Source organism: Protomyctophum bolini (genome assembly GCF_963924005.1).
Source record: "Protomyctophum bolini genome assembly, chromosome: 1".
Lineage (NCBI taxonomy): Eukaryota > Metazoa > Chordata > Actinopteri > Myctophiformes > Myctophidae > Protomyctophum > Protomyctophum bolini.
Window position 1 is genome coordinate 38,788,646 of NC_137862.1, and position 27,348 is coordinate 38,815,993.

General features: G+C 40.4%; 2 protein-coding genes and 1 long non-coding RNA gene across 3 annotated transcripts; all 3 read left to right on the forward strand.

Moving 5' to 3' along the window:
- Positions 1–5,526: 5,526 nt before the first annotated feature.
- LOC308330897 (globoside alpha-1,3-N-acetylgalactosaminyltransferase 1-like) lies at positions 5,527–15,149 on the forward strand. Its single transcript, XM_080785970.1, has 8 exons — positions 5,527–5,603; positions 7,104–7,238; positions 8,527–8,635; positions 9,112–9,225; positions 9,868–9,984; positions 10,518–10,651; positions 14,269–14,346; positions 14,799–15,149. The coding sequence occupies exons 2-8, from the start codon at positions 7,198–7,200 to the stop codon at positions 14,947–14,949; spliced, it is 744 nt and encodes a 247-aa protein (XP_080642096.1). The 5' UTR covers positions 5,527–5,603; positions 7,104–7,197; the 3' UTR covers positions 14,950–15,149.
- Positions 15,150–16,367: 1,218 nt separating this feature from the next.
- LOC308317341 lies at positions 16,368–16,995 on the forward strand. Its single transcript, XR_013964247.1, has 2 exons — positions 16,368–16,434; positions 16,476–16,995. It is a non-coding gene; the product is annotated as an uncharacterized lncRNA (long non-coding RNA).
- Positions 16,996–22,870: 5,875 nt separating this feature from the next.
- mpc1 (mitochondrial pyruvate carrier 1) lies at positions 22,871–26,178 on the forward strand (the record flags this gene model as incomplete). The annotated part of the gene is made up of 4 exons (XM_080768942.1): positions 22,871–23,059; positions 24,867–24,870; positions 25,091–25,187; positions 26,042–26,178. Exons 1-4 carry the CDS (start codon positions 22,989–22,991, stop codon positions 26,176–26,178), a joined length of 309 nt encoding a protein of 102 aa, XP_080625068.1. The 5' UTR covers positions 22,871–22,988.
- Between the last annotated feature and the right edge of the window lie 1,170 nt (positions 26,179–27,348).

Sequence of the window (27,348 nt, forward strand, 5' to 3'; positions counted from 1 at the left end):
TGTTTTAAAGTAGAAGAACATAAATGTATGAATATAATATAATCACATTTAGTTTTAGTTTTTTAGAGTAATTATAACTGATTGAATGGTGCATTATTGAATTATTACATTTGCGGGCTATGGAAATACTAAATGCTCCACGTCTTCCCCGATTATGTTTGATTGAATATTTTATTAGGCAACATAAATGCAAACAGCACAATGTACAGTCAGGCATCTTTGTCCAAAAAAGGATCTCACTGAAGAAAGACCTTGCGGCCTTGTTTCCTATGCATTCATGCTTCCTCTTTTTCTCATTTTCGGCCATCCTAGCTGACACAGAATTTACAGCATCACAATTGTTAATGTTTAGCTACTACCTTAGCTGCTACCCTTCTGGGGTCCACACATAACATGATTTTACAAGACAGTATAAGAATAACTTAAAACACAACCAAATCATATGATGATATGGTATTGTACATCATTGTGTAAATATAACCGTAACAACTCAACAACCATAAATACAATTTCAGTTTTTGAGTGGGGCAACCACTCCAAGGAACAGCAATGTCTGTGACCCGTGTTGGTTAACCTACCTATGTGTTGGTTAATGAGCACCAGTATGTACCAGTAGGGGCCAGTAGGGGCGCCAGAAACGGAGAGAGAGACAGTGCTGCACTGTTGAGAGAGAGAGAGAGAGAGAGAGAGAGAGGAGGGGGAAGAGGGGATCGTTGCACCACTCGGTTCACACGGGTGTGATTTTAAGTACAGATAGGCCTACAGTATAAAATAAACATTTTAAACAGTGTGCAGTGTGTTAACCGTAATCAAAAGCAAATGACATGACATATTTCTACCAGTATAAGACGCGAGAAGCGAGGTCACATGCAAGCATCCGCCTGGGTGACAGCAGATTGCTGAGCGAGCGCTGGCACTTTGGAATGGGGGGTCAGATAAACATATCCACCTGGGTGACAGCAGACTACTGGGCGAGCGCTGATGCTTTGGAATGGGGGGTCAGATAAACATATCCACCTGGGTGACAGCAGATTGCTGAGCGAGTGCTGGCACTTTGGAATGGGGGGGTCAGATAAACATATCCACCTGGGTGACAGCAGACTACTGGGCGAGCGCTGGTGCTTTGGCATGTAGGGGTAAGGATGGATCAGGACGGATCAACATAATGGAATGTCAGAACAGGTCAGCTCCATATGGAGATGTTATTGTTTGAGGTCAGATGTAGAGTTGCTGGCGAATATTGATGACATCAGGGATCTCCATATATGTGCTTAATATTGATGACATCAGGGATCTCCATATATGTGCTTAATATTGATGACATCAGGGATCTCCATCCCCGACCAACACACAAACTGACCAGAAACGCACAATTACATAGTTAACTTGCATTCATGTTTTAGATGGAGACCTTGTGATGTCTGGTGTTGTAGATGTGTGTGCGATTATTGGATCTTATGCAAGCTTACCACAAATTGCATCTTCTTTTAAAATAATAAGAATAAGAGTGAAATATCAAAACAAACATGTTAATTTAAGCCATTTAGGACTGGGGACGATTCTAAAAACTTCAAATATTTATCCCAAAATTTCCAAAATGTTATGCAGCTATATACTGTACATAGCAACAAGAACCTCAAAAGTGGTTCCCGTCCTGAAGGTATGACCTAAGAAGGAAGGAAGATTTACAACAGCCTTTTGTCCGCACTATGTGCATTTCAGTTACTTTATGGAATGAACTTCCGGAAGAGATAAAACAAAGCAATAGTATGCCACAGTTTAAACATCAATACAAGAAAAGCATTTTTAAGAAGTACATACATGAGGAGGGAAACCAAAATGTATGATGGTGATGGTTTTGTGAGGGTGCGCACTGTGAAGTGGTGTTGAAGTATTAATGTACAGTAGGCTATGTGTAATTTTGGTTCTTCTATCTGTTTGTTTTTTCTTTTACATATATATTTATTTTTCATAAGACTTTGTGTCAATAGAATTTATAAGCATCCGCTTCTACCTGCTCCTTTTCTAACACACTTACCTATTGTCTATTGACATATATTTTTAAGATATTTTGTACTTTACTTTTGTTTTATTGTGATGTTTTATTGTATGGTGTTTGAAACAAATAGAAAGAACGAAAGAAGGGTCAAAACACCAAAAGGGGTTCCCATCCTGATTCTGAATGGTTGTGTGGTTAAGTGTATTAAACGCGCTGCAGAACAGAACCAAATCAAAGTTATTCTGACAGACTTTGGTCATGACCTATTAGTTGTGTGGTCCATGTCCCAAAGTCATTACACACAGCACACAAAAACGTTATTTGGCGTTACCTATGCCAATAACAAACAAATAGCCATGCTCCTCCAATTTATGATCAATTAGGATTCATCATTCAGCACATGTGGTTAAGAGCAATTTTTCTTAAGAAACAAACATTGGCGCAGTTGATTTCTTTTATTTCCTTCTCTGAAAATAACAGAAAATTAAGAGAAATTAAATGTTGCTGCATGAGGCATTTCATTTCCATGTTTTCTCTCCACACTGCACCTGATAGAATATTTTGTTCAAATTTTATCATATAAGAATGTCAGGTGACTTTGAACTTCATATCAGATGGTTAGATGGCATCATATGGCTTCATATCAGATGGCAGCATTGTGCTCTCCTAGTAGTAGCCACTTTTTTCTTCTCTCATGTAGAACATGTTTTGGTAGAGTGCAGCCAGCTTGCACCTGCAGTAAATGTCTCTTCCCAGCTCCAGAGTTGTTTTTGCATGTCATAGAGGTCAGGTAAGTAAGTAGCCTTGCCGAGTCCAGGGTTTTTTGGCCAACATACTCACTCTCTCTGGCAAATAGCAATAAACTGTTATGGCAAAAATATCTAACTGCCACGTTTATATCATGAAGAATACATTCGATATAGATCATGATCAACTATAGGTGTGCATATGAGCCTCCGCTCATAAAATGCTGTATGTGTGCCAATCAAAGTGACAAAGTCCTTTATAATTTTGTAGCTGTGAGCCAGGTATGCCTGTGCTGGCTACCCTGCGGCTACGGATTCCAATACCATAGGCTGAGCCTGCAAGGATCGTAACCATGACGATATAACTATTGTGGCCGCACATGTGCAGTAACTCCGACACTGTTGCAGATCCTATCGCCCGCAGGTATAACGTAACCGTGGCAACGGAGCCCAAAGCACGTTGCCGCGCATGCGCAGGCATTCCAGTGCTTCGAGTAAGCCAGAGTTGACAAAAATTAGGTAAATTGTAAATATGTAAATTGTTACACACTGGTCTAAGTTCACTTCGAGCTGCAGCACCTGCCTTCAAGATGTTGAATGTGCGCTACTCTTTGATAGTGCCAGTTATTATTGCCACATTGTCACTGGTATTGTTGACACAGACTTCATGTATCTGTATGAGTGAATAAACCCTCTTGGAGTCTTTGAATGTCATTCTCTTGTATTAGGCTACAGAGGTGTAACTTCTGGCATGTTAGTTCACCTTCACCCTTTCCTATATTAACATAATAATGCCATAGCTCAGGGGTGTCCAAACCTTTTTCAAAGCGGGCCATATTAGAAAATATCTAAACACCCAAGGGCCAACTAAATCTCGTGACATGACTTTGAACTATAACAAAATCACATTACATAGGCATCACATTTAAACGATTCTATTTTACTATCAACGTCAATATTTAATATGAATGGTCTTTTGTCAGGTGTGTGCTGTGAACAAAAAGTGTAAGTGTAACTAAGCCTTTTTTCACCAATACCAAATGTAACCAGACGAGTAAAGTTTTTAAAAAATGCAGAAACTCGTACATTGTTGTCTGCTTTAGTATACCATACCTATGGTGAAACAATAAAGTGCCTTAAAGGACAGTTCTGTGAGTGCTGGTATTCTTTTGTTTAAAAGTTACTTCCCCGACCGTGCACCATTCCAGTCCCCGACCATTCCAGTGAATGCAGGCCGATTGGAATGGTAAGAGAAAAATGCTCAGAGTCATGCATGCTTCCTTGATTTAGATGCATGTGACAAAGCCTACTGGCTACTGAATGGCAAAAACTACTTTCTGGCCTTGACAGCCCATACAGAGAGAGAGGGGAGTTGCACCACTCAGTTCACATGGGGATGGGGTGGCAGGAAGAACAAATGGGAGGACAAATGGTCCAAATGGACAACATTTAAGACTGAACAGAAATAATAAAGGTATGGGGGAATGAGGAACAACAGTAAATGCCTAGGAATATGTGATGTAACATGTAAGCTTTGATACGCAATGTCAATTATATTTTATTTCATTTTGTATTTTTCATGTGTGTTTGTACTGTATGTGTGTTTTTTTCTTTTGCTATTGTTTTCTTTGGATTTTGTTCAAAAAATAATAAAAAGTGACAAAAGAAAATATATGAAATGTTGTCAACATGTAAAACGATTATGATTATGCAACATAATTGTAATTATTTCAAGTACATTTTATACAATAATTGTGATAAACCTACTGCTGGCCTGGCCTGGATGTAGGTATAGGCTATAGAGAAAACACTGACTTAATGATTTATTTATCTGGCTAGTGAAGAGAAGAGAGTCCGCACACAGGTTTGCTCCAAGGTGTTTGTTTTTTATTCAAAACACCATAAATATAACACGACGTTTCGGCCGTGAACGGCCTTCATCAGGTGAAGGTGGATCACCTGATGAAGGCCGTTCACGGCCGAAACGTCGTGTTATATTTATGGTGTTTTGAATAAAAAACAAACACCTTGGAGCAAACCTGTGTGCGGACTCTCTTCTCTTCACTGTATGTACCTTATTAGTCCAGCACCAGACAGGAACTGGATGTGCGCTAGCCACCTACCTTTTTATATTATTTATCTGGCTAACCTCTTGACCTGTGTCTTTATAGGGTAATCTACTTCTACTTACCATATGACATACGGTAAGATTAGCTTTCTATGGTTTTATGAATGATGTGTGCGTACTGTCAAACATTCTTCCTGAACATTGTTTTTGTTTTGTGAACGGCTCCCAATGTTTTTGCAGATTCTGAAGAATTAGACACGTTTTCAATAACGCAAAGAAATCAAATAGATTAGATCCATGCCTTAGTAAAGTGGTTCTCAGAGATCTTAATGTTCATTCACCCTCATGATCCAAGAATGAACTGAACTGAAGCTTTTTTGTTTTTTGACTGTTTGAAGAGCATGTTACAATCTTGTTTGTTACCGTTTTCCATGAAGGTTTTGTAATGAGCTTGACAGTGACCGTGCTGTGCCAGATTCAAGAGATGTGGAAGACATGTCTATATCGAAAATTATGGAGAGCAGAAATTGCCCAAAGAATGGCAGTTGGAAAGTTGGAGAGCTACTAATGCCATTGAAGTAAGAACACATTAGTACATTAATGAATACATATGCAATACATGTAGGTAGAGAGAGATACAACTGTGTGTGTGAGTGCGTGCGTGTGTTGTATACGTTATGATTGAACAGTTGACTAATCTAAACTTGCGGTGTACCGCAACAGACACTGAGCCTGGCTTCTCATTTTTGTTTCTCAGAATTACATATGAACAGCCAAGTACACAGCAAGGGTAAGTTTTTTTCAAATGATTACACAAAAGAACAAACAAACAATTATCTTAAATAATTAATAATTTTGTAACAATAGCATTCACAAAAATGTTCTAGTTTTGAAAGCCTCGACAGACAGACAGACACGTAATTGATTCTGTGAGGGAAATTCAATTGCCAAAGGCAGTACAACAGTTAGACACCCAGCAGGGCAGATACATAAGAAAAATCACACCCTTGAGCTGAGTGGTGCAACTCCCCCTCCTCTCTCTCTCTCTCTCTCTCTCTCTCTCATTTATTAGCAGGCAACAGTGCAGCACTATCTCTCTCTCTCTGTTTCTGCAGAACAGTGCCACTTTTGCCTCATAGTCACATAGGTTAACACAGACATTGCTGTTCCTTGGAGTGGTTGCACAACTCAAAAAGAAGATACAGCTAAGGGTAGCAACAATATACTGTGCTACCCTCCATGCATTATACTGGCCAAAGAAATAGACTTGCTAACTGGATTCTATAAAATAATTCCCCCGTAATCACTTAAACCGCTGAATGTTGAATGTTTGAATGTTTACTGTTTAACTGTTTACTGTTTTACTTGTTTTACTGTTTGAATGTTTAGCTGAATGTTTACACACAATGTTTGCCTTTTTATGGGATGCATGTGGTTAGAAGTGGATGGGATCCCTTCTGGATTGCTCCTTCACTGGTGCAGCTGACTCATTTGTTTAAATTCAACAAAGAAGAGCAGGATATGTCAAGCAGTTGGCAAATATACAATGTTGTAATTTACTAGGTAGTCTAATGTCAAGAACTTCCAGAGAAAAGGCCACGCAGGCCGGTTGGGTGGCGCTACAAGCGAGATCTGTAGAGTGCGCCCCCGCACGCGCGCTTCGCCCTGTCATTCTCGGAGGACAGTCTGTTGAGACCATGGGGGCATGTGTCGGTAGGTCAATCAGAGGCAGGCGGGGCGTTACCATTTCTATGCTCGGACGTAGAATAGATTCACGCCTTGCGCATACATAAGCTGCAATGAATCAGATATGAGTTTAATATTTATGGACGACTGTGGCTCAAGAGGTAGAGCAGGTCGTCCAATGATTCATGGGTCGGCGGTTCGAATCCCGGCTCCTCACACTATTATTGCAATATATGTATCAGTATTTTGTGTGCAAACTATATATCCTCTAAAAATTGACTGTTGAATGTTTTTGCACTTTCAACCTAAATTTCTCACATTGTGTTACATCGGGTTGTGAGCTTGTAGATCAGCCATTTTTGCTATGAAATCTTGTGGCATGGGTGTGTTTGGGAGGGAATGCAAATTATATATGGCCATTTGTCAATGTGCAAACAATATAAAGAAGCTATAAGCTCTGACCTGGCCTCTGTTTCATCTTTGTGACCGATTACACAAGACTGGCAGCAGCCTTGTGTCATTTATTTGAGACAGTGCAGCACGCATGTCCCTGTTGTAAACTTTGTCTTTCAGAGGTTTAACGCAGATCTCTCTTCTTCCCCAGACGGACTGACATTAACTCTGTGACCAACTGGAACGCTCCTCTGGTTTGGGAGGGTACCTTTGACCCAGTGGTTATAGATTCCATCTACAAGCCGATGGACCCCAGAATTGCTGTAGTACTGTTTGCTGTTGGAAAGTAGGTACGGGGAGGTGTCTCACCTCACCTCACCTCAATAAACTGTATGTGTGTGTGTAATCGTTGTTGTCGGGCAGAAACCTTGGTTATCCATATTTTTACTTTTATGTTTTACTTTTTTTAAATTAATGCCCTAGTTTGTCATACAAGAGTGTTACACAAAAGTAGTGAAAATAGCATGTTTACAAACTCACCGCGTGTACGCCGCGTTGCTATTTTCACTATAAAGGGAACAGAAAAGGTTTTCACCTGATGGTAAAACATAGACATTTAGAGCATCAACCATTACTTAATAGAGTGTGCACAATAGCTGTGCGTAGCAAGGTCACAAGCAGGCACAGCATGCTATATAGTCTGTAGAAAAGTAGAAACGGGTCAGAATTCTCCAGGACAGACAACTGCGCTGACCTGCGCTTCGAGGGGCGCCCCTGCACCAACGAACTGATGTGGAGAGAATCTTGATTGATCTAGCAAGATAACAGCCACGATAGATATCTATTTATCCATCTAACATTTCTTTCTCACTATATGCATAAAGGGCCTTTAAAACGTGAAGCGATATAACGTGCCTATAGTTCATATTCAATGAGACCTGCTTTTTTGTGCGGAGCAGTCGCAGTGCGACAACACAAGCCTATTTACGTGAGCACGGTCCTGTGAATTTGTTGCGCGCTTGCTTGTTTCGTGCACACGCCTGCGACTCACCAGACCTGGACTCTGTTTAGTTTTTTTTTAAGTGGTGCAACCACTTCTACAACCAGCTTGCAATGTCCGTGTACCTGTTTGTCTGTTTGTCTACGTCAATGAGCACGAGTATGTGACTTATTCATAGCAGTAGGGGGCGCCAGAAACAGAGAGAGGGGTAGTGCTGTGTCTCTGAGAGAGAGAGAGAGAGAGAGAGAGAGAGAGAGGGGGGAGTTGCACTACTTGGTTCACACAGGTGTGATTTTACACTTTGTCGCCCCCCTCTTGAGCAGACCTGTAGCAGCAACAGGCAACAACGTGTGCGTTCCTTGCTTCCCGTTTGAAATCAATTATCGATTCTTTCAATATAGACAATTGATAAGCTTCGATCGATTAACCTGTAGTTGATATGCAGCGTTAAATATTTTCCATCTGAGAATCTTAATTTCCCTCAATGTCTAACATAAAAATCAACATTTTGCTAATATCCAGAAAGAATACAGAAAGAATAGAAAAGGTATAATATATTATATTATTTATGAAAAGTTGTGTCTTGTCACATCACATGCAAAAGTATTTAACATCCCTAATAATGTGCTATCAGGTACACACGCTTCCTGAAGGGTTTCCTGGAATCTGGAGAAAAGTACTTCCTTGTTGACTTCCGAGTTACTTATTTCGTCTTCACGGACCACAAGGATGAAGTTCCTGAGGTCAGTCAGTGGTGCTTTACCATAATGAGTATTACTACAATGTTATTTGGTTTTATTTCTACTATATTCTTAGCACGGACATGATATTGAAATTGATTAATGGAGAAGCACTACAGTGTTATAACTTTTAAAACATAAAAGTTGTAAGACTGCCTTTATTTCAAGGATTATAGTTCTGGCCTTTGTTTAAACCACTTTCACCCATGTCATTATAGACGATTAAAAAAAATATAAAAAAAATAATAATCTGAATACAGCAGATGTACAAGCTCATAACACGCCCGCTGCAACACATTGTGAGCTTGTAGATAGGCTATTTTCACTGTTTGTCGTATGGTGAAGTATATAGGACTTAAGTTAAGTGGTTAAACAGAATGTTTGAAATAAAGGCTAAAGTCTTGGATGTTTTTTTATTGTGCTTTATTTATATTATAAATATAATATTGTTTTTTTTCTGGTTCTTACCAACTATGCAGATCGCCCTGGGCAAAGGAAGGAAGATTTCAGTCATTACAATACCCAGTGCCAAGCGCTGGCAGGACGTGGTTCTGGGCAGAATGAAATGGGCCACTGCCACCATTGACCAACGGGTAGGAAGTCAAATAATATCACTTTGTCGCTGTCAGGCAGAAACTTTGTATCTCCATATTTTAACGTTTTATATTTTCTCATAAATTAATTAACTACTTTGTCATACAGGATTGTCACAAAAATAGCCCATCTACACATTGGCACAAGCTTTGTGTGAGCTATTTTGAAAGTGTGTTTTAATAAATATTGTCATATTGAACCAATGAAAAATATTAACAAGAGAAGATTGTGACTTAATAATTCCAACTACAATTGATCCAGTGTAAAGCTGGTTGTTTTTTTCCATTTCCTGAAAAGTAATGCTTTTGGTGTATACAAGTTTTATCTACCCAACAGCGACATCATCATCATCGAATATATTCATCAGCTGAATAGTGTGTCCATTGAACTTACTGTAGTTAGTTACACCAGAACATTTTTTGTTGGATAAACCTGAAATTCACGACACCTCTTAATTGTTAATGAAACGTATTAATTGTTTTTGTTTATTTATGTATTTATTCACCTACTAATACTTATAGTTTATTTGTCAGGACTGGCTTCAGAGATATTATTTATATACATTTACTGTTGTGTGGCTGCTGAGGCGGCCATCACACTCCTTCCGTTTCTTCTAAATCATCTGTTCTGTTCCCATGCAGATCCGTGGAGAGGCAGACTACCTGTTCATGATGGATATTGACAGTGTCTTCCACGGCCGTTTCGGAGCAGAGTCTCTGAGTCGGCTGTCTGCAGTGCTTCACCGTGGCTACTACAAGGTTTTACTGTTGTTATTAGTAGTAGACTAGTAGTATATACTTTCCACATAGAAATACATAAATACATATTTTATATGAAGACAATATGATCCTACTCTGTTTTGACTGTCCTGAAAATTAATAACTTGAATGCACTGTTTATTGTTGTTAATGCTTATGTGGTATATTATTTTACAGGACACCGTGCAAAATAGACTTTGCTTATTCGTTCATTTACTTTCTCTATTGTGTGATTGGTGTTTCAATGTCTACGGCTGCAATTGTCAATTATCTTCTTAACTATCGATAACTTTTTCGAGACACACCATTTTTATAATATTTATTATATTGAGCGTTATATTTATACTTCATCACGTTGCACATCATGCAAAACGATCGAAATGCTCACAACATGTAAGCTTTATGCCTATAATGGATTGGTTATTAATCGATTATTTTATGTTATGAATGATTGATACATTGTTATAATCAATTGAAATGGATTAGTTCGATTAACTGTTCCTCCCCTGTTTCAATGCTCTCCTCTATATTAGAACACACACAGGGACAAGTTTCCATATGAGCGGCGCCCACAGTCTCAGGCCTGCATTCAAGCTGGTCAGGGAGATTACTACTACACTGCAGCTGTGTGGGGAGGCTACCTGGAAGACATGTACAGACTGGTCAGGTAAGCAGAGCAAAGCTGTTAGGAGGTATTTCTGCTTTAAAGGAGTAGTTCACCTCCCAAAATCTTTTAATTGAATTCATGGCAATTTTTTAGTTTTTTGTCACAAGTTCACAACCGTATCAAGGCCGGGCACCCTGTGGTGGTGTGGAACGTGAAGTCTGTGTGGCAAAGGGTTCTTGAGTTACGTGGATTACAGGCGTACACACACACACACACACACACACACGCACACGCACACACACACACACACACACACACACACACACACACACACACACACACACACACACAGACTTACAGAGATGTGGTGCATTTATTGTAAGAGTAGAGTCTAGACTTGTGCCCGTCGGCCACCGGCCTACTTGGGAATGATGCAAGTTGAGAACAAGAACCACAGTTGCTCTCCATGCAACCTGCAGTCATTCAATACAAAGGTTAGTCTAGGTCATCTTTGATTTGATTGAAGTCATCAATCATCAGCACTCGCAAAAAAGCAAAAGGAAACTAACCTGGCTCCTGAATCAGTAGCCACGAAGTATCAGGCTAAAAGGAAACGGTTCAAACCATTCTCAACATTTCTGAGACATGTGGGTGTTTTAGGTAACATTCTGAGACGTGTGGGTCTGTCAGGTTATATACATGCACAAAAGTGTGGATTTGCTATATTCCATTAGGCCTTTTTAACTTATATGGCGTATCTATTAATTATTATAATCCATATTTTTCACTTTGCCTGACTGGGTCTAGAGTTTTTTGCTTCTCGGGTTTCTAATTTGCTACTCCCTATAGTAGAATATACCCCCCTCCTACCCACCCACCCAATGCACACACAGACAGGAGGAGAGGAGGTGAGACAAAAGGAGGAGAGTAGAGAAGGCAGAGGAACTTCTATCCCAAAGGTCTGTGCACGTCTCTACACAAAATGTTCCTGAATGTCTGTACTATGTTTAGCAAATGTGTAATTTAAGAAGCCCTGTTAAACAGGTTGGGACAACGGGATGGGTGTCTTGTAACGTCATGTCATCACATGACATCTGTTACCTGGCACACCTTTCTTTTTCTTTACCGACTGCAGCTGGTGCACAACTGCACACTGCACAGAGGGGGCCTGTTGACCACAAACCAATGTTACATTTACTATTGGCATCCTTGTGGGAAATCTGACAGACAGACAGACCCACCCAGACAAATAGATAGCCACAACACCACAAACACATTTACTCACAACTGCTGAAACGGGTGCAGATCTTTTTTCCGACATACAAATAGCCGACGGGGCAATGGTCCGACAGTGACGGACCATTGTCCGAAATACCGTCTTTTTATTCCAACAGTCCAACATGATATTAGACAGACAGAAGTAGTCCAATAGTCCGAAAACCGTAGTTTAGACGAGGCAATAGTCCGACACGGGAGACGCGCATGGTCAGCTCCATATAGATCTAAGGGTGGCAGTAAATAAAAGGTTGCTTATTCACAATAGAACCAAATTTTGGCATCCTGGTTGCTTTAGGGGCAGAGAGCACTGAGGGGGAAGGTGCCCAAACCCTATAAAAGGGCACCATTTTGGGGTGGTCTTTTTATGGGGGTCCCTTGTGCCATTTCAATTCAGAAATATCCAACTAGTATGTTTCACAATAACTTGGCCTGTGTCATTAGAATTGACCCACTTTCAGGGTAGGCGTTATTTGCAGTGATCACTTCATGGATGGATTTAATTACTTTTGCAGTAAAAGTAAAACGTCTGATCATCCATTTCATGAAGAGGACATCTTAAAGATGAAAAAAAAAAAAAAACAATGTCACATTTTGTTGATAAATAGTAGGACCAAAATTCCAAGTGAATGTTGCTCAGAAAAGTTTATTTATTTATTTAAGGCCTTATATAAAAGGCTGCTGATTCACAATAGAACAAGATATTGGCATTCTGATTGTTCTGGGATGTAGGCACACTACCTGTAGACAATTTGTATGATGTAAAAACAAACAGCAGGTAAAAAATGACAGAGAATTTTCTTGGAACTATCTCTTTCAGATTTTTTATTGCCTACGTGCCAAGTAACTTCATGGATCAATTTCAACCCTTTTGCAGTAAAAGTAAATCTCGGGACAATCCATTTCATGAAGGGGACATCCTAAAGATATGAAAATGTTTTGTCCCGTTTTGTTATACCGTGGGGAGGGGTATAGACGTATAGTCAACTTTTGGGGCTTCATTTCCTGCACTAACTGTGATCAGCTCCTCACACACATAACTCCTCTCTCGTGCATGCACGCCTGCTCAATCTCAGCAACTGTTTGTGTAAATGTCGGACCATTGCCCCGTCTGCTATTTGGGTGTCGGAAAAAAGGCTGCCTCCCGCTGAAATAACTGAACATTAAGTTCAGAGATTGTTGGACTACCACTTCAGAGGCTATATGCCTATGGTTGTCAAGGAATATCACCTCAAACACTAGCCTTGTGTTGTACGAAGAATAGGTTGCTACCTTCAGGAAGGAGATATGGTGTCCCAGCATACAATAAGGTCAGACTAAAGAGGTCCTTTGTCCACAATTGACTTTGAGGCTTAATCAGGAGTTTGACCAGGGGTAAGCTAAGCAGTGGACATTGCTCTTGTCTTCATGGCTTTATATAATGTAATCTTGTTTTATGTTTTTGTTCTTCGTGCTATGTCAAATGTGTACAGTATGTGTTCTGCATACATGGCTGCTTGGTCGCAAGACAAATTTCAGTGTGAACTGACAATAAAGTACTATATCATATCTGTTTTTGCATCGCATGCATACAATCATAACATGAGTCATAGAGATTATATTTAAGAACTAAAAAATATCGCATGGATGCACCTGGGACGTATCCTCAGTGATGTATCCCAAGGTCCTCTGGGTTTCGGGTTTCTCAACATCATACCCCTCACTCGGGTGACCCAGCCGGGGTGATCAAGTCCCGACTTACGTCCCAGTAGCTACCCTCTACCTCTATCAGTCCCATTAGGGAAAAACCAGGGACACATAATCCGCTGCTCCAGAACTACTCTGCCAGTACTGGGCGGGCCATCCGGTACTGGGTGGGTACCGGGGCGGGCCATCCGGTGCATGGAGGGACTAGGCACTGTGGGTTCACTCCTGGCCGGGCTGGCCCGGGCACCTCCTACGCCTCACCAGGTCCACTCCTGCTCTCACTAGGTGTAGCCAGGACCTGTGCGTTGCACCAGATTCCCAGCACCAGACACTTCATCCGTGAGTGGTGGATTCTGCAAGCTCCACCGGTAGGGAAACGGTGAAGCCTGCAGAAGTGAAACCTCCACTTGCTTCTAAAGGCCTCACGGCGGACACAGGCTTTGGCGCTAACCCAAACTGCTCACCCAGGTGCCGTCTACATTCCGGCTGTCAACCATCTCTCGGGTGGTCACCAGACTATTCCCGGTTGTCAGTCTATTCCTATGAGTCACTAAAGTTTTATATTGTAAGCTAAAGGGGCAGTAATGCTTTCACCTGAGAATGTTTTTCAGAATTCTTGTCGTAATACTCTGAGGTACTCTTATGAACAATCAGATTGTCTTTCTATTCTCAGGTACTGCTATGAACAATCAGACTTCTTGTCGTTCTACTCTCAGGTACTGCTATGAACAATCAGAGATAGATGCCAAGAATAATATCGAGGCCGCCTGGCAAGAGGAGAGTCATCTCAACAAGTACAGGATAACTATGCATTTTCTCATTTCTCAAGTGCTTAATTAATGTGTTTTGCTTTGTTGTCTGTCTACATTTTGAAGAGGGCATTAGGTGACGTTATGCGTTAGGTTAGGGTTTGGGATATAGGGTGTCGGACTAATACCTGTCGGACTGTAAATGAACCCATTTATGATACACATTCCTCCCCTAGAATTGGGATGCTGGGATTCAAGTGGTTAAATATATCATGATTCATGATTCATGACTAATCTGCTGGCTCCCCTTTACAGGATCATTTGGTTTGATTTGGAAATGAAAGGAATATAAGTAACATATTGTTCACAGCATAATTTCTAATTATATTATCCTTGTTATTTTTGAGTGGCTTTTTATATGATCATTGGCTTGTTCGTTATCTCTGTGTTTGTCCCTCTATCTTTCTATCCGTTCATCCATCCATCTCTGTTGGCAGGTACCTACTGTACAATAAGCCGACCAAAGTACTATCTCCGGAGTATCTGTGGTCAGACTATGACCAGAAACCAGACGACATCAGAGTCATCAGGATCTCTCAGGTGTTGAAGAACTATGCAGAGGTCCGACCAAATGGTGGTCATGATTGAAATCAAATGACATGGCCCGGTTTCCCAAAGGACACCTCTTACACCATGGTGTAAGAGGTGGTGGTAGGCCTCAGGCCTGAGGCCTGGTATGGTAGGCCTCAGGTCTACCATTCTGAAATTTAATTTAATATTTAGACAGCTGACAGTAGGCTCTCTTCACTCTTAAAAAAATGTAATTCAATTTAATTTCTTTGATGCTGAAGTAGGCCTTAATTTCAAAGTTTTTATATTTAAATGAGATGAAGAAAGTCACCACTCGCACGTACCACACATTTCTCTGCGAATGGTTTTAATACTGCCACATGTCGACAGGTGTGTGTAGGCTAAAGAGGCTTTAGGGAAACAGGTTTGTGTATTCATGCAGGAGGCCTTACATGCGCAATGAGGACGGGTATGGCTGTGCTCTAGTCTATTGTGTATTTCTATGTTTGACAGTGTTTCCCAAAAAAGGACATAGTGTTTGATTGGCTGCCATTCAGCCAATTAGGCCGCACACAGGCTTCATGTGGCCTAGAGGGCAACTGAGCATGTGCAACACCATACCTCTTACACTAACCCCCTTTCTGAAACCAGCTCCTCGCCACTCGCCCTACACACTTGCACTCGGTATGCTCGTTCACGCGAGGCTGAGCCATATTAAGTGTCGTCCGAAACCAAGCAGCCTTGAGTGGAAGTGGCTTATAAAGCCGTCAAGAGCGAGTCTGTGCCGATCTAGACTCGATTGCCTTGTGCAGCCCTGCTCTGTGTCCACATGGAAACCGCGACCTACAAATGTAAGTACCACCACAAATGAAAGATAAATAAACTCCTCCTAAACAATCTTCATCTGATGCAGAATAGACAACGCTCCAACTGATGTTCACAAGGGCTCTTTATTTACCCCACCGTGAAAAGAGTGTATTTCCAAACAGTTTTTTATACCCAGCACCCTAATCAAGGGAACTTGATTCAGCTGGAGGGGCACTTCCTGACGAGGGAACCTCCCGAGCCAAGGGACTGGTTTCAGAAAGGGCCCAGGGGTGCCCAAAAGGTAGATCGTGACTACCAGTAGATCACAAAGGCTGTGCAGGTAGATCACATGACATGCCCTTAAAGAATATTTCATTAAAAAAGAAGAAAGAAATATATATATATTTACTTTACTTTACTTATTCCCATTCCAAGTGCATTTGTCTTATATGTAACAACAGCTCTGCTATATTCCAAAGCCCCCTCAGGTACATTACATATTTAAACTATTTTCAGCAATGGTATATAATTTTTTTCGGTGGGTAGATCTTGTTGAGCTGGTCATTTTGAAAGTAGCTCTCACGTCAAATGTGTGGGCACTCCTGTGACTTACACCATGGTGTAAGTCCCTTTGGGAAACCGGGCCATGATGTTAGCCATGACTGTGGCCCAATTGGTCAAGGAAAACTCTTTCCAGCAGGATACCAACCTTTGAATGTCTTCCATGTTTTTTTGTCTTTTTTAATAAGTTATAATGTCAGGTTGTGAACATTTCAGAAAGAAAGTTGAGTTTGTAGCCCTTGTCTTTCGACACAATAAACTATTGTAGAAACAAGTTTGTCAGCTATCTAGCTACTGTATCTAACCTACAAAGAATGTACGCAATATTCCTCTGGTTGTTTTCAATTTGCATTGAAACAACAATTGAAAAACTTCCCATTTGGCATAAAAAGCTGGCCGTAGACAATTTTCCATGCAACAACAGATATCTATACTACACTTTACTAAAGAGTGTATTGTAGGATATTTTGAAAATAGCAAACCAAGGAAGGGCCCAGGGGTTAGTTGACATGCTGTCAACTATAACATAAATTACCTGAAATAATCTTGGGAGAGATTTAAGATTTCCATTTCAAGCTTCTGTATTTGATTATCTATTATCTTGAAACAAGAAACAGATTCAAACAGGCTAGCTTGGGTGATTCACTGAACTGAAGGATATGTTTTTTTTTAAATTGTATTATGTCAACCTAAAGATATGGGAATTCTACCATTTTGTCTTTTTGCTGCAGCGCACTTTTTTTGTGTGTACTACATGGTAAAATGTAAACCATGACACTATGTACTAATCATATGTTTACTTGGATACTTGTTTGTTTTGTGAAGGGATTTTAATGTGCTTTTTTCTCCAGACATCTGTGAAGCTTATATAGCTTATATGGCTTTGCAGCAGTCTGCACAATATATTGACACAACATCCTCTAGTTCTATTTGTGTAAATGAATGTTTCTAACATTGTGATGCACTAACTAGCCTAATGCCGCTAATTACAACGGTGCCTGAAACGATACTTTGATACAACAAAAAGGTCAAAACAATGGTATAAAGGCAAGATTTTACTTTACATTGATAACTGATGCATATTATAATAAAGTAGGCCTAACACTTTTGGTTGGCGACATGTATGGAGTATAAAATATATATATATATATATATATATATATATATATATATATATATATATATATATATATATAAAAAATTTGATTTCCAAGTCATGAAAAATAAGCTGTAGTTTTTCTGCTTAGGATTGTGGGTGGTGTCCACTGAAGGCAGTGAAAGAATTATTCTAGCTAGGCCGAGGGAACACAGGGCCTAATTTGGGTAAAACCTCATTTTAGGGAATAGGGATGACCCCGAATTGAATGCAGCAATAACTTAAGCACATTATTGTTCAAACACCTGCTCCTCTGTTCATCTGTTGCTCTTATTTGGCTTATAAAATCATTATTAAGAATGAATGCAATAGCAAGTTGTTGCTGTCGTTCCATGTTGCTGTTCTCTTCTATTTTTCTTTACAAAGTCCTGTGTGAACACTAAACGGACCAAAATCAAAATGCAACAATTTAAAGTAACATTCTAAAACGGGTAGTCAAAATACTTGATTCTGATTGGCTGGTTACCGTCACGTGAAATTCCACCGATAACCCACTCCTTCAATCACTGGGGCTACTTGCCGAGCAAAACAAGGAAGTGATGTGGCTCGCTCTGGTGGCGCAAAGCGTAGCTACTTTTGTGAATTAAATCGTTTTATTAGGTTAATATTGCTATATGTTTGTAACCGTTTTAGAAAAGCAATAAGCCACTCGAGGCCCCAGGTTACTACCTGAGACCTCTCGTGGCTTATTGCTTAATTTGTCCCTGATCCGGACCTTCTAAACAAACTTTGGGTGTGAAAGCGCCCTTAGTTTGACTCCACAAATATTGTAGAAATTAGCAGATCTACAAGCTCACAAGTCCCAACGCCTATAACATTGTCTAGAAGGCTCGCCTTAGTGGGTTTGGATGTGTTGTGTTCATCGTTCATCTGTGTTCCTTAATTGACTTGTGGAAGCCATTGATGATATGCACACAGCTGCAACCCTCTGGAAAGATGGCAGCTACACCTTAAGGCGCTACCTAGGTGCAATTTACCATAGAGAGCCCATTCATCCAAACAGAACAGTCCTATCTAATTTAATAACGTCAAACTCTCTAACATTGCAGCTGTACGGAAAGCTTGAATTATCCGCAAATTATCTGCAATTATTTGTTTAATAAAAATCCACTGTAGACATGTTATGAGTGACTCCCTGTGCTCCCAGTGCTGGAGTTTGGAAGTGCTCGTTGACTATCACTCAACAGCCCATGTGTACCACCTGTTTAGAATTGACAGATAGACCTGTTAATACTTACTAATATAGTATAACAGGTGTGTGTTAGAGAAATGTTTCTTGTAAAGCTGCCGCTGTGCAGGACTTGTGTGTTTTGGAGAAACACACGAGGGGTGATGTTTGTCGAGTCAGAGTGTTTATGTTGGGACGCTCAGTGCGGTCGCACAGTTCATATTCAGCTTCTTCCAGAGAGAAATCATAGATGGAGACACTACACAACACTGCTGTGTGCGAGTCTCTCTCTCTCTCTCAGCTGCCTGTCACGGTGTAAGGAGCAGTGTGTGTGTGGTTGTGCGTGCGCACATGTGTACACACCAGATGGAGTGCAACAAACCATGTACAACCCAGATTCGGCACAAACAAGGGACTAAATTATTTTCGCTCCTATGCCACCAAAATGTGGAACGCCCTACCAACAGTCATTAAGACATGTGAATCCCTTGACTCCTTCAAAACCGCCCTCAAAGGGCACCTACGGACGGCTGCAATTCGAAACTGGCCCCCGTAAAATCTGAATCCCCCCCACCGCCCCCCCCCCCCCCCCCCCCTTTTCCCCTCACTGTATATGTTTCTTTTCCCTTTTTACCTCCTTTATGATGAATTCCTGTTCTGTTCTTTGACTATATAGAAGTGTCTATTTGTACGTCTCTAAATGTTTTGATGAATTGAACATGGTGGACCCTCTTGTAAACAAGTGTAATGCTTAATTGGGTCGTCCACTCACAGTTGACAGTCTTTGTATTAAGACTATTTTCAATCAATCAACATGATGCTGCAAAAGGCCATTCTGGAAGATTTGGGGCAGAGACGGACACACACACACACACACACACACACACACACACACACACATGGACGGAGTCAGAGTGCAAAACATACTCTCTCCCCATGCCTTCGGCCTGGTGGAGACAATGAAACGGTAGACATACTGTCGGCCGCCATGATTCAACACACACACGTAGAGGCACCGTCTGACAATATGAACATGTACATGAAAGGATATCGAACGAATATATAGTATACTATATATTAACTTGTAATAAAATAAATCATTCGCACCGTGTGGTACAGTGTCCATTATAATTTACATTTGACCTATAATAGGAAAAGGAATATATCAACATGTGATTTCTCAGTGTAGTTGATTATTGATAATCCCTAACGCTCTGTAAATGTGTAACAGACATCAGTATCCGTTTGTTGCCTTGAACATAGCAGTTGCCTCAGGTTAGACCATAGCAAAAAAGAGGTTCATGGGCTGGGCCGGCCGAGTGGTCCAGGCAACTAGGCCTGACAGCGTGTTGCGGGTTCAAGTCCCGATCCCGACGACCTTTTCTGTGTGTCTTCCCCCCATCTCTCTCACCGTTCCCTGTCAAACTACTGTTAATCTATCAATAAAGGCAAAAATACATTCATTATCATAGTTTTGGAGCAACCTTTTCGTAAATACGCCTATACGGTAATTGTATTCATTCACTTTGGTTGTTTGATATAATCTCATTTTGAATGGCAAATTGGCAACTTTATAAATATCTAAATTACAATGTGTACCGGTAGTTTTGTTAGACCAGGTTACAGTAGGGCTGGTCGGTATGTAGAGAATAAAACAATCATGATATTGTGGGGTTTAACTATTGGTGCTTTCACAAAATATTTACACAACTCATAAAACATAATTCTAAGATTCTTGTATTTTATTTAATGAGTTCTATGGTGGTACTCCTCCAGATTGTGTCGATGTGAACGTCACTCCAGACAAGTGTCAGATATAATAATAATAAGCCAACATATGATTCTATTCAACTCACCCATGGCAGGCCACCCAGCAGCAGCTGAGAGAGGCAGAGGGAGCAGCAGCGACCTCAGAGGGCCTGTAGTGAACCATGGCGTAATCAAGGAACGTCAACTCCATGAGATACTTGGCCAGCATGTGTCTATCCACAGAAGCCTAGTAAAACAATTACAAAACACTATTAAAAAGACTGCTTGTATAATACAACTCAAAAATACTCCGCTACATCATTTAGACCATGTTCACACGTCAGTCCAAATCAGATAATTGTAATAAACCAATCAGAGTTGCTTTATAAAGTTTCAACGGTGTAAATCCTCATGGAAATAAAAAATGTTGTGATCAGATTTGAACCACATTCCTAGGTGGCTTGAAATGTCTTAACCCATTCTGGGCGGGAACCCCTTTTGGTGTTTCAAGCATTATGTTATGCTTTAGCTGTTGAAAAATAGCAGATCTACAAGCTCATAGCGCGGCACTATGAGCTCCGGCCACCGCCACCGTTAATCCGGTTGATGCCAAATTTTGCACACACACTCCCTGGATGCCAATGATGAACCTCTGCCCCAAATGTTCCAGAACGGCCTGTTATAGCACCACCAGGAGGCCGACTTTTGAAAAACATTTTTTTTTATATTACTCCTCCAGATTCTGTCCACTGCACACTGTATGTCGTTTGGTGTGAGGAAACCCAAAGTGAACATGCTGGGGAGAAAATCTACTTCGTACCTACCGTGCACAGAAAATGAAGCGTATGTAGTAATGACAGGAAACATTCTTCTCAACATTACCAGTGGGCGAGCTGGGGGAAGGGCAAAAATGCGTCTGAATTTATCACTGGCCTTGGGGAAATGTCATTCCGTCAGCTTTCATCTTACCTCCTCTGACGGAACGAAATGTTCCCAATGCCTCCAGATCATCTGGGGGGACCCCAGCTAAATGATAGTTTGGAACCAAATGGATCCTTATGGGTCTGTAACTCTGAAAGTGTACAAATGGAACTGTTGATTTTACAATATAAATTGGGGGTCCCAGAGATAGAAATGCCATTAAATGGGGGTCCATAGGCGTAGACTAATGCATGTCAAACGTTTAATTTCAAGGACCCCCCCCGGTCCTTGAAATTAAACGGGTTGAGAATCTCTGCTAGAGCCGTAAAAATCTTCTCTTATGGGGTGTCCCTGGCATATCTTTTCAAATGGGGGGTCCGTGGGCCAATTAGTGTCAATTTGGGAGTCCTTCACATGAAAAAGTTTGGGAACCACTGGTTTATACAGAGCTAACAAGCTTGGGGCGAACCCTTCAAAGTATTCAGCTGACATTTAAAACAGTTTAATGAAACTGACAAATCTTTTTAGAAACGTAAGTAATATTCAGCTGACAATATGCAGTTTTGGCTAATGAAGCCAGATAAACATTATGTACGTAGCATCTATCCAAACATGCTTTAAAATATTATTTCGCAGCCGTGCCTCCAAATGCATGCATGCATGTCTACTGAACAAGCCCATTTCTCAACAGAACCCGTTTGCTTACTCTGTAAGGATATACACAGGCTAGTATATCCAAGTGCAATATTGTATGGGGTAGCACCTACCCCTCTCACCTCCATACATTATGTTTACTTCAAAAGACGTTTGTCAGAATACCAACCAGTTAAAACTAGAGGGAACAGTCTTCACCACAATTGTGTTAAAATTGTAAACATACACCCTTCAGACATGTATCTTCATCTAGAAAATAAGTTTGTTTTTGCTTTGTTACAAATCTCAAACTTGTTATTTTAAGATATTGGATAATTGTGAGGACTTTGATCGTCTTGTAGGCCAACACCAGTGTTTTGTAGTGGTTGTGGGCAGTAACTGGAAGCCGATGAAGGGAACAGAAAAAAGGGGAAGTCCAAAATTTGGGAGGTTGAAGAGGGGGGGGATGTGCTACATACTGTATAACAGTGGTTAGGGAGTCCTTGACATAAAAATGTTTGAGGACCACAGTAGTGCATGTTTTACTGTGTGACTATTTTGTACTGCAACTTGGAATTGTTGTGTAAAAGGCCCTAGTATAAACAGGATCAGCAACTCTAATTCCTGAATTTGGCCTTTTATTTAGCATGCCACATTTCAACTAGTTTTCATTTTGCCATGCTATACTTACATGTGCTGCTAACATTCTGCCTCTGACGTTTCACAGAATGTTTGGTGACAGCTTTCTCTGACCGTCTCTTGACGACTTTGCACATTCTTGTCTATTCCTTGTAGATTACGTTCCTGAAGCTCTTCTAGCCGAAGTGAAGAGCCAGCTGATTGGTCAAGATAGACAGCAACATCCCTGTTCAGCTTTCTTGGGTACAGTCATAGAGTATTGTGGGTACAGTAGGTGGCGGTGGCGGTATCCACGGTATAATGGTTAACCAAAAGAAGAAAACAATATTACGACAGTGTCGTGAAGTCCAATGTTATGATTTAACCAGTGGTTGAGGTCAGGTGTCCCATAGGAGGTGTGTGTGTGTCCTCTGTGAAGAGACAATCCTCAAACTGTCAGACACAATTCTTCTCAACAAATAAAAGACACCAACCTGCTAAAACATGGCCGGGACTATTGCACGGAAAGCTATCGATCACCTGAAGAGCAAGGACTTCAGGGATTATTTGACGAGGTAAAACTAAGACGTTATACGATACTATATAGTCCAGCAGTTAACACAGTTCTTCATGCTAACATGGCTAACAGCTTTATCCGACATCTAACAGTGGCGGTTGGTTTAAGATTCCACTGTATTAACTTAACGTCTAATAACTGTCTATAAATACATTTAATTATAATCTGTGCTTTTACTACACGATTGGTCTGTTTTGTGTGTTTTCTCGCGCAATTGTTTGAATAGCGTTTGAAGGGCTTTTTCAAACGGCCTTTTCAAAGGACCTTTTTCATTCCTAAAGTGATGTTTTTAAAGTTAAAATTATAACGTAATGCATCATAATTAATAGCCTTGGGTCTTTACTATAATCGATTCTGACATTTGCAATTTTGCATGCAGTACGAAAGTAAAAATAAGACTCGATAAAATGCATGCATATATCATCTATGGATACTTAATCCAAATGCAGATAGAGCATAATGACATTGATGAAGCACTTTTGCTTGTTTTGAAGGACGTTTGTTTGTTTATCAGCCCTCTGTTTTAGTTAACGTTCTAAATATACTTGTTAGTTCATGCGGTATGATATAACTAATACTATCATGGCAGTCTAATATACTGTCATACGGCTGTTTGATATGAGGGAGGGCTGTTTCTGTACTTTAAGTACAGAAAGTACCACGAGCTCAGCTCATGATGTAGCCACTAGTAATTATCTCACCTAGAAATAAGTTAATCATTAAAATTGAAGCGTCGTTAAAATCCATCATCCATTCAGTCGATATTGATCATTATTGATTTGTGAAGGCAATTAAACTATATAGGCAAGGCGTTTAAAATAATAAAATACAGGAAAAAAGTTATTTAATATTTATTTAGGGACACTATTCATTCTGAGGGACACTACTTTTGTTCATGTTTTCAAACCTATAAAGCTTTAGGTCAGGCATTCCCAAACTGTGGGTACCGACACATGTGGGGTCCCCACATAATTTGTTTTGGGGTCGGACCATAGAGTTATTATACAAGGGTCGGACCCCAGATTATTAGCTTAATGTGCAACATTGTTTTCTCACTACAGTAAAAGTAGTGTATACATGGTATGTGCACATTTCAAAAGTTACAATTTAACGACTTAACACAGGGGTGTCCTGTCCACTCCAAACCTTTTTCAAATATATTAGCAAATATTAAAACACCCAAGGGCCAATTACATTACCAAATATAATCAGACGTGCAAGATAAAAAAATACATTAAATGGCCTTTCAATGGCCAACAATGTACAAGGAATCCTGACGAATGATACTCTGGGAAATGCCCAGGTGAATAAAAAACTTTAATGTAAAAATGTCCCATACTGTTGAGCGAGCCGTTCATAATACAATTCACCTTTAGCAAAGCCCTACCTCTCCCACTTGGACACTTTCCAGCCAGGCTCATTCATTCCAATGTAAATATCATGGATTTTACACATTAAATACTGGTTCATTTTTGGAACCAGACCTTCAAAATCTCATTCAAATCCGTCAACAAGGCCTGCCATATGCACTGGAAAAATACGTGCATGACATTACTTTTTTAAAACAATGTTTTATCATATAGGAAAACTATTGGTGGAGAGGTTTGTCTAACCCATGTTGTGCTTAGCTGTGCTAAGCTGAACGAAAAGCTTGAATTATCCTCTTTCTTTTTTGCTTTTTCAGAAACTGTTCGTGGAATATTTTAGCCAATCTTGTCTCATAACATTCAAATTGTATAATTGATCTAATTTCTCTCTATATCTCTCACTTTCTCTCATATGGCCTGGAAATACCTCTATCACAGCACGGTAAGTGCTCAGCCTTTCAATCAGTTTTTCTTTTCTTTTTTTTGCTCTGCCTGCTGTTCTGTCTGTGCTGCAGATTATTTCTTAGTTGGTGCGCTTTTGCACTTTGAACCCATTTACTTCACAAATTATTTTCCATGTTACTTGTCTTGTACTGCATGCCGGACAATTGTGGCAATATAAAATGATAAATAATAAATTGTTTGTTTGTGCACGCATACAGCATTTCTGGGGTCCTGTAGCGAACTGGGGTCTTCCAATAGCAGCCATCTCAGATATGAAGAAGAGCCCTGAAATTATCAGCGGCAGGATGACCTTTGGTGAGCCACATAATATGAACTAGAGATGTCGGGAACAAAAAGAAGTGTATCGGGACATCCCTAATATGAACACACTCAGACACACATCACATTGAAAACAAATACACAGAAGAAATAGACTGATACAAACATTCACTGACATTCACATGACAACATGAAACTCCACACTGTGTACTGTGTACCATCTTTTCACATTTCTAGTAATTATATAGAAAATTAGAAATGTACTTTATCTCAAGGCTATTTGCCAACCAGAGTTCCATTAATGTTGATTTATGGCCCTTATTGTAAGTAGCTTGAGATAATGGAGTAGTGAACAAGGGACCACCACCCTGAGTAAGAATTAGGGATGCACGATATAATCGGTAGCATAATCTGAATTGGTCATATCGGCCATAAAAATGCCATATCTGTATCGGAACAGTCTCAAAATAATCCCAATTATTTAATTGATTTTCACCAGCAAAAATAATGAATAAAATTTGATGTAAAATCTTAAGTAAAAATAAACTTTTACATTTTTCTATATTTATTTGGTGTACTCATCTCCATTCAGTTGTGAAAACAGACACTTGGAAAAGAGTATAGGCTATTTATTGATTGATTGTATGTCTAACCCAGAACCTTCTAGCCGTGAGGTGAGGCGACAGCGCTACCGACGGTGCCACCGTGCCCCTCTCATGTTTGGAATTTAACTATTTCTTCCATAACTAGGACAGGATATATTGTCCCGAGGGTAATTCAGTCATCATAGCAGCTTATCTGTGATGCCCGCATTGAGGGGCGATTGGATGACAATGTTGCTTTAATAACCAAGGGACAGTTTCTCATGATTGTATTCTTCTACATCACAGCTCTGACCTGCTATTCGCTGCTCTTCATGCGGTTCGCCTACAAGGTGCAGCCCCGCAACTGGCTGCTATTTGCTTGCCATTTCACCAATGAGGGAGCACAGCTCGTCCAGGGAAGTCGGCTCATCAAATACAAGTAAGTCCTAATCGCAGCAGGTGTTTGTATTACTATAAGCAAATTTGCTCAACTACATTCCTAAAAAGGAGCATGGGGCCATGTATCACAATTTCAAAGAATATGTTATTGTAACGATCCTATCCTATCCTGTGTGTTCTCTCAGCCACTGCATTCTCATCTTTCCATCTATGTATTTATTGATACTGTGAAATGCAGTTCGCAGAAAAGCCATACAAATGTGTGAGAGACCAAGCAGTCAAAGCATAAGCCCACCCAGGTTTTCAAACTCAAGGTTTGTTGAATAAAAATAAACAAATTATTAACAAAAGATTCAACCAAACAGGGCCCTTAAGCGGTCAACAGAAAATAACTAAAATAACATGTGACAAAACGGGAAGTGAACTCAACTAACAGACCTGAAATAATGACGCATGAGTGACTCTTGGTTTCACTTGTTTTGAGGCGCTCCTAGCGGCAATATTGTCTGGCATTATTGTCTGGCTTTGCTAATAATCACCTTTCCAATTTTCTTAATAGCTCCAGAATGTCTGTAATCTTACATACATATATATTTCAAGTACACAGCCGGTATCCTATCCTATCCTATTGGTCCTATCCGTGCATGGTTAGCAGACTGACCATGTCAGTATTTAAATTTGTAGCTCAAGTAATTAATTCTTCAAGACTTCGAGTCAGATATTATACAGATTCATATCCATTTAAAGGTTCTGGCAGAAGGAAGTTTTGATATGTTCAGTCCTGCACTCATTCCAGGTCCCTCGCCGGAGAGAATGTCGTCTTTGTGCAGCTCATGGAAAAGTGGAGATATTTTACAAAATATTAGTTCGTTAGCGCGCTCGGTGGTGTCTCTCGTGGCTCAAGTTTGCTAGATGGCGCCCGGGCCCCTCCGTCACGGTCTAAAACTGTTATCCCCCTACTACTAGTAGGAAACGCGGAGGGGATTCCATACTCTCCTCTTGGTATGGTCCTCTGCATAAAGCTGACTCCACCCTCAGCCCCATCTTTTTCCCTTCCAGGAACAAAGATTAGCATTAGTCACAGTGCATATTCTCAATAAACAATACTAAACTTGGGGCGCCCGTTGGCCTAGTGGTCCAGGTGCATGCCACATATAGGCTCTGGCCTGACAACCTTTGCTGCATGTCTCTCCCCTTCTCTCTCTCCCTCGTTC

Excerpts from the sequence above, each read along its gene's own strand:
- LOC308330897 (XM_080785970.1), top strand. The coding sequence starts at position 7,198 with ATGGACCCCAGAATTGCTGTAGTACTGTTTGCTGTTGGAAA. Across the intron at positions 7,239-8,526 it reads GTACTGTTTGCTGTTGGAAA|GTACACACGCTTCCTGAAGG; the intron begins GTAGGTACGGGG and ends ATGTGCTATCAG. Across the intron at positions 8,636-9,111 it reads ACAAGGATGAAGTTCCTGAG|ATCGCCCTGGGCAAAGGAAG; the intron begins GTCAGTCAGTGG and ends CCAACTATGCAG.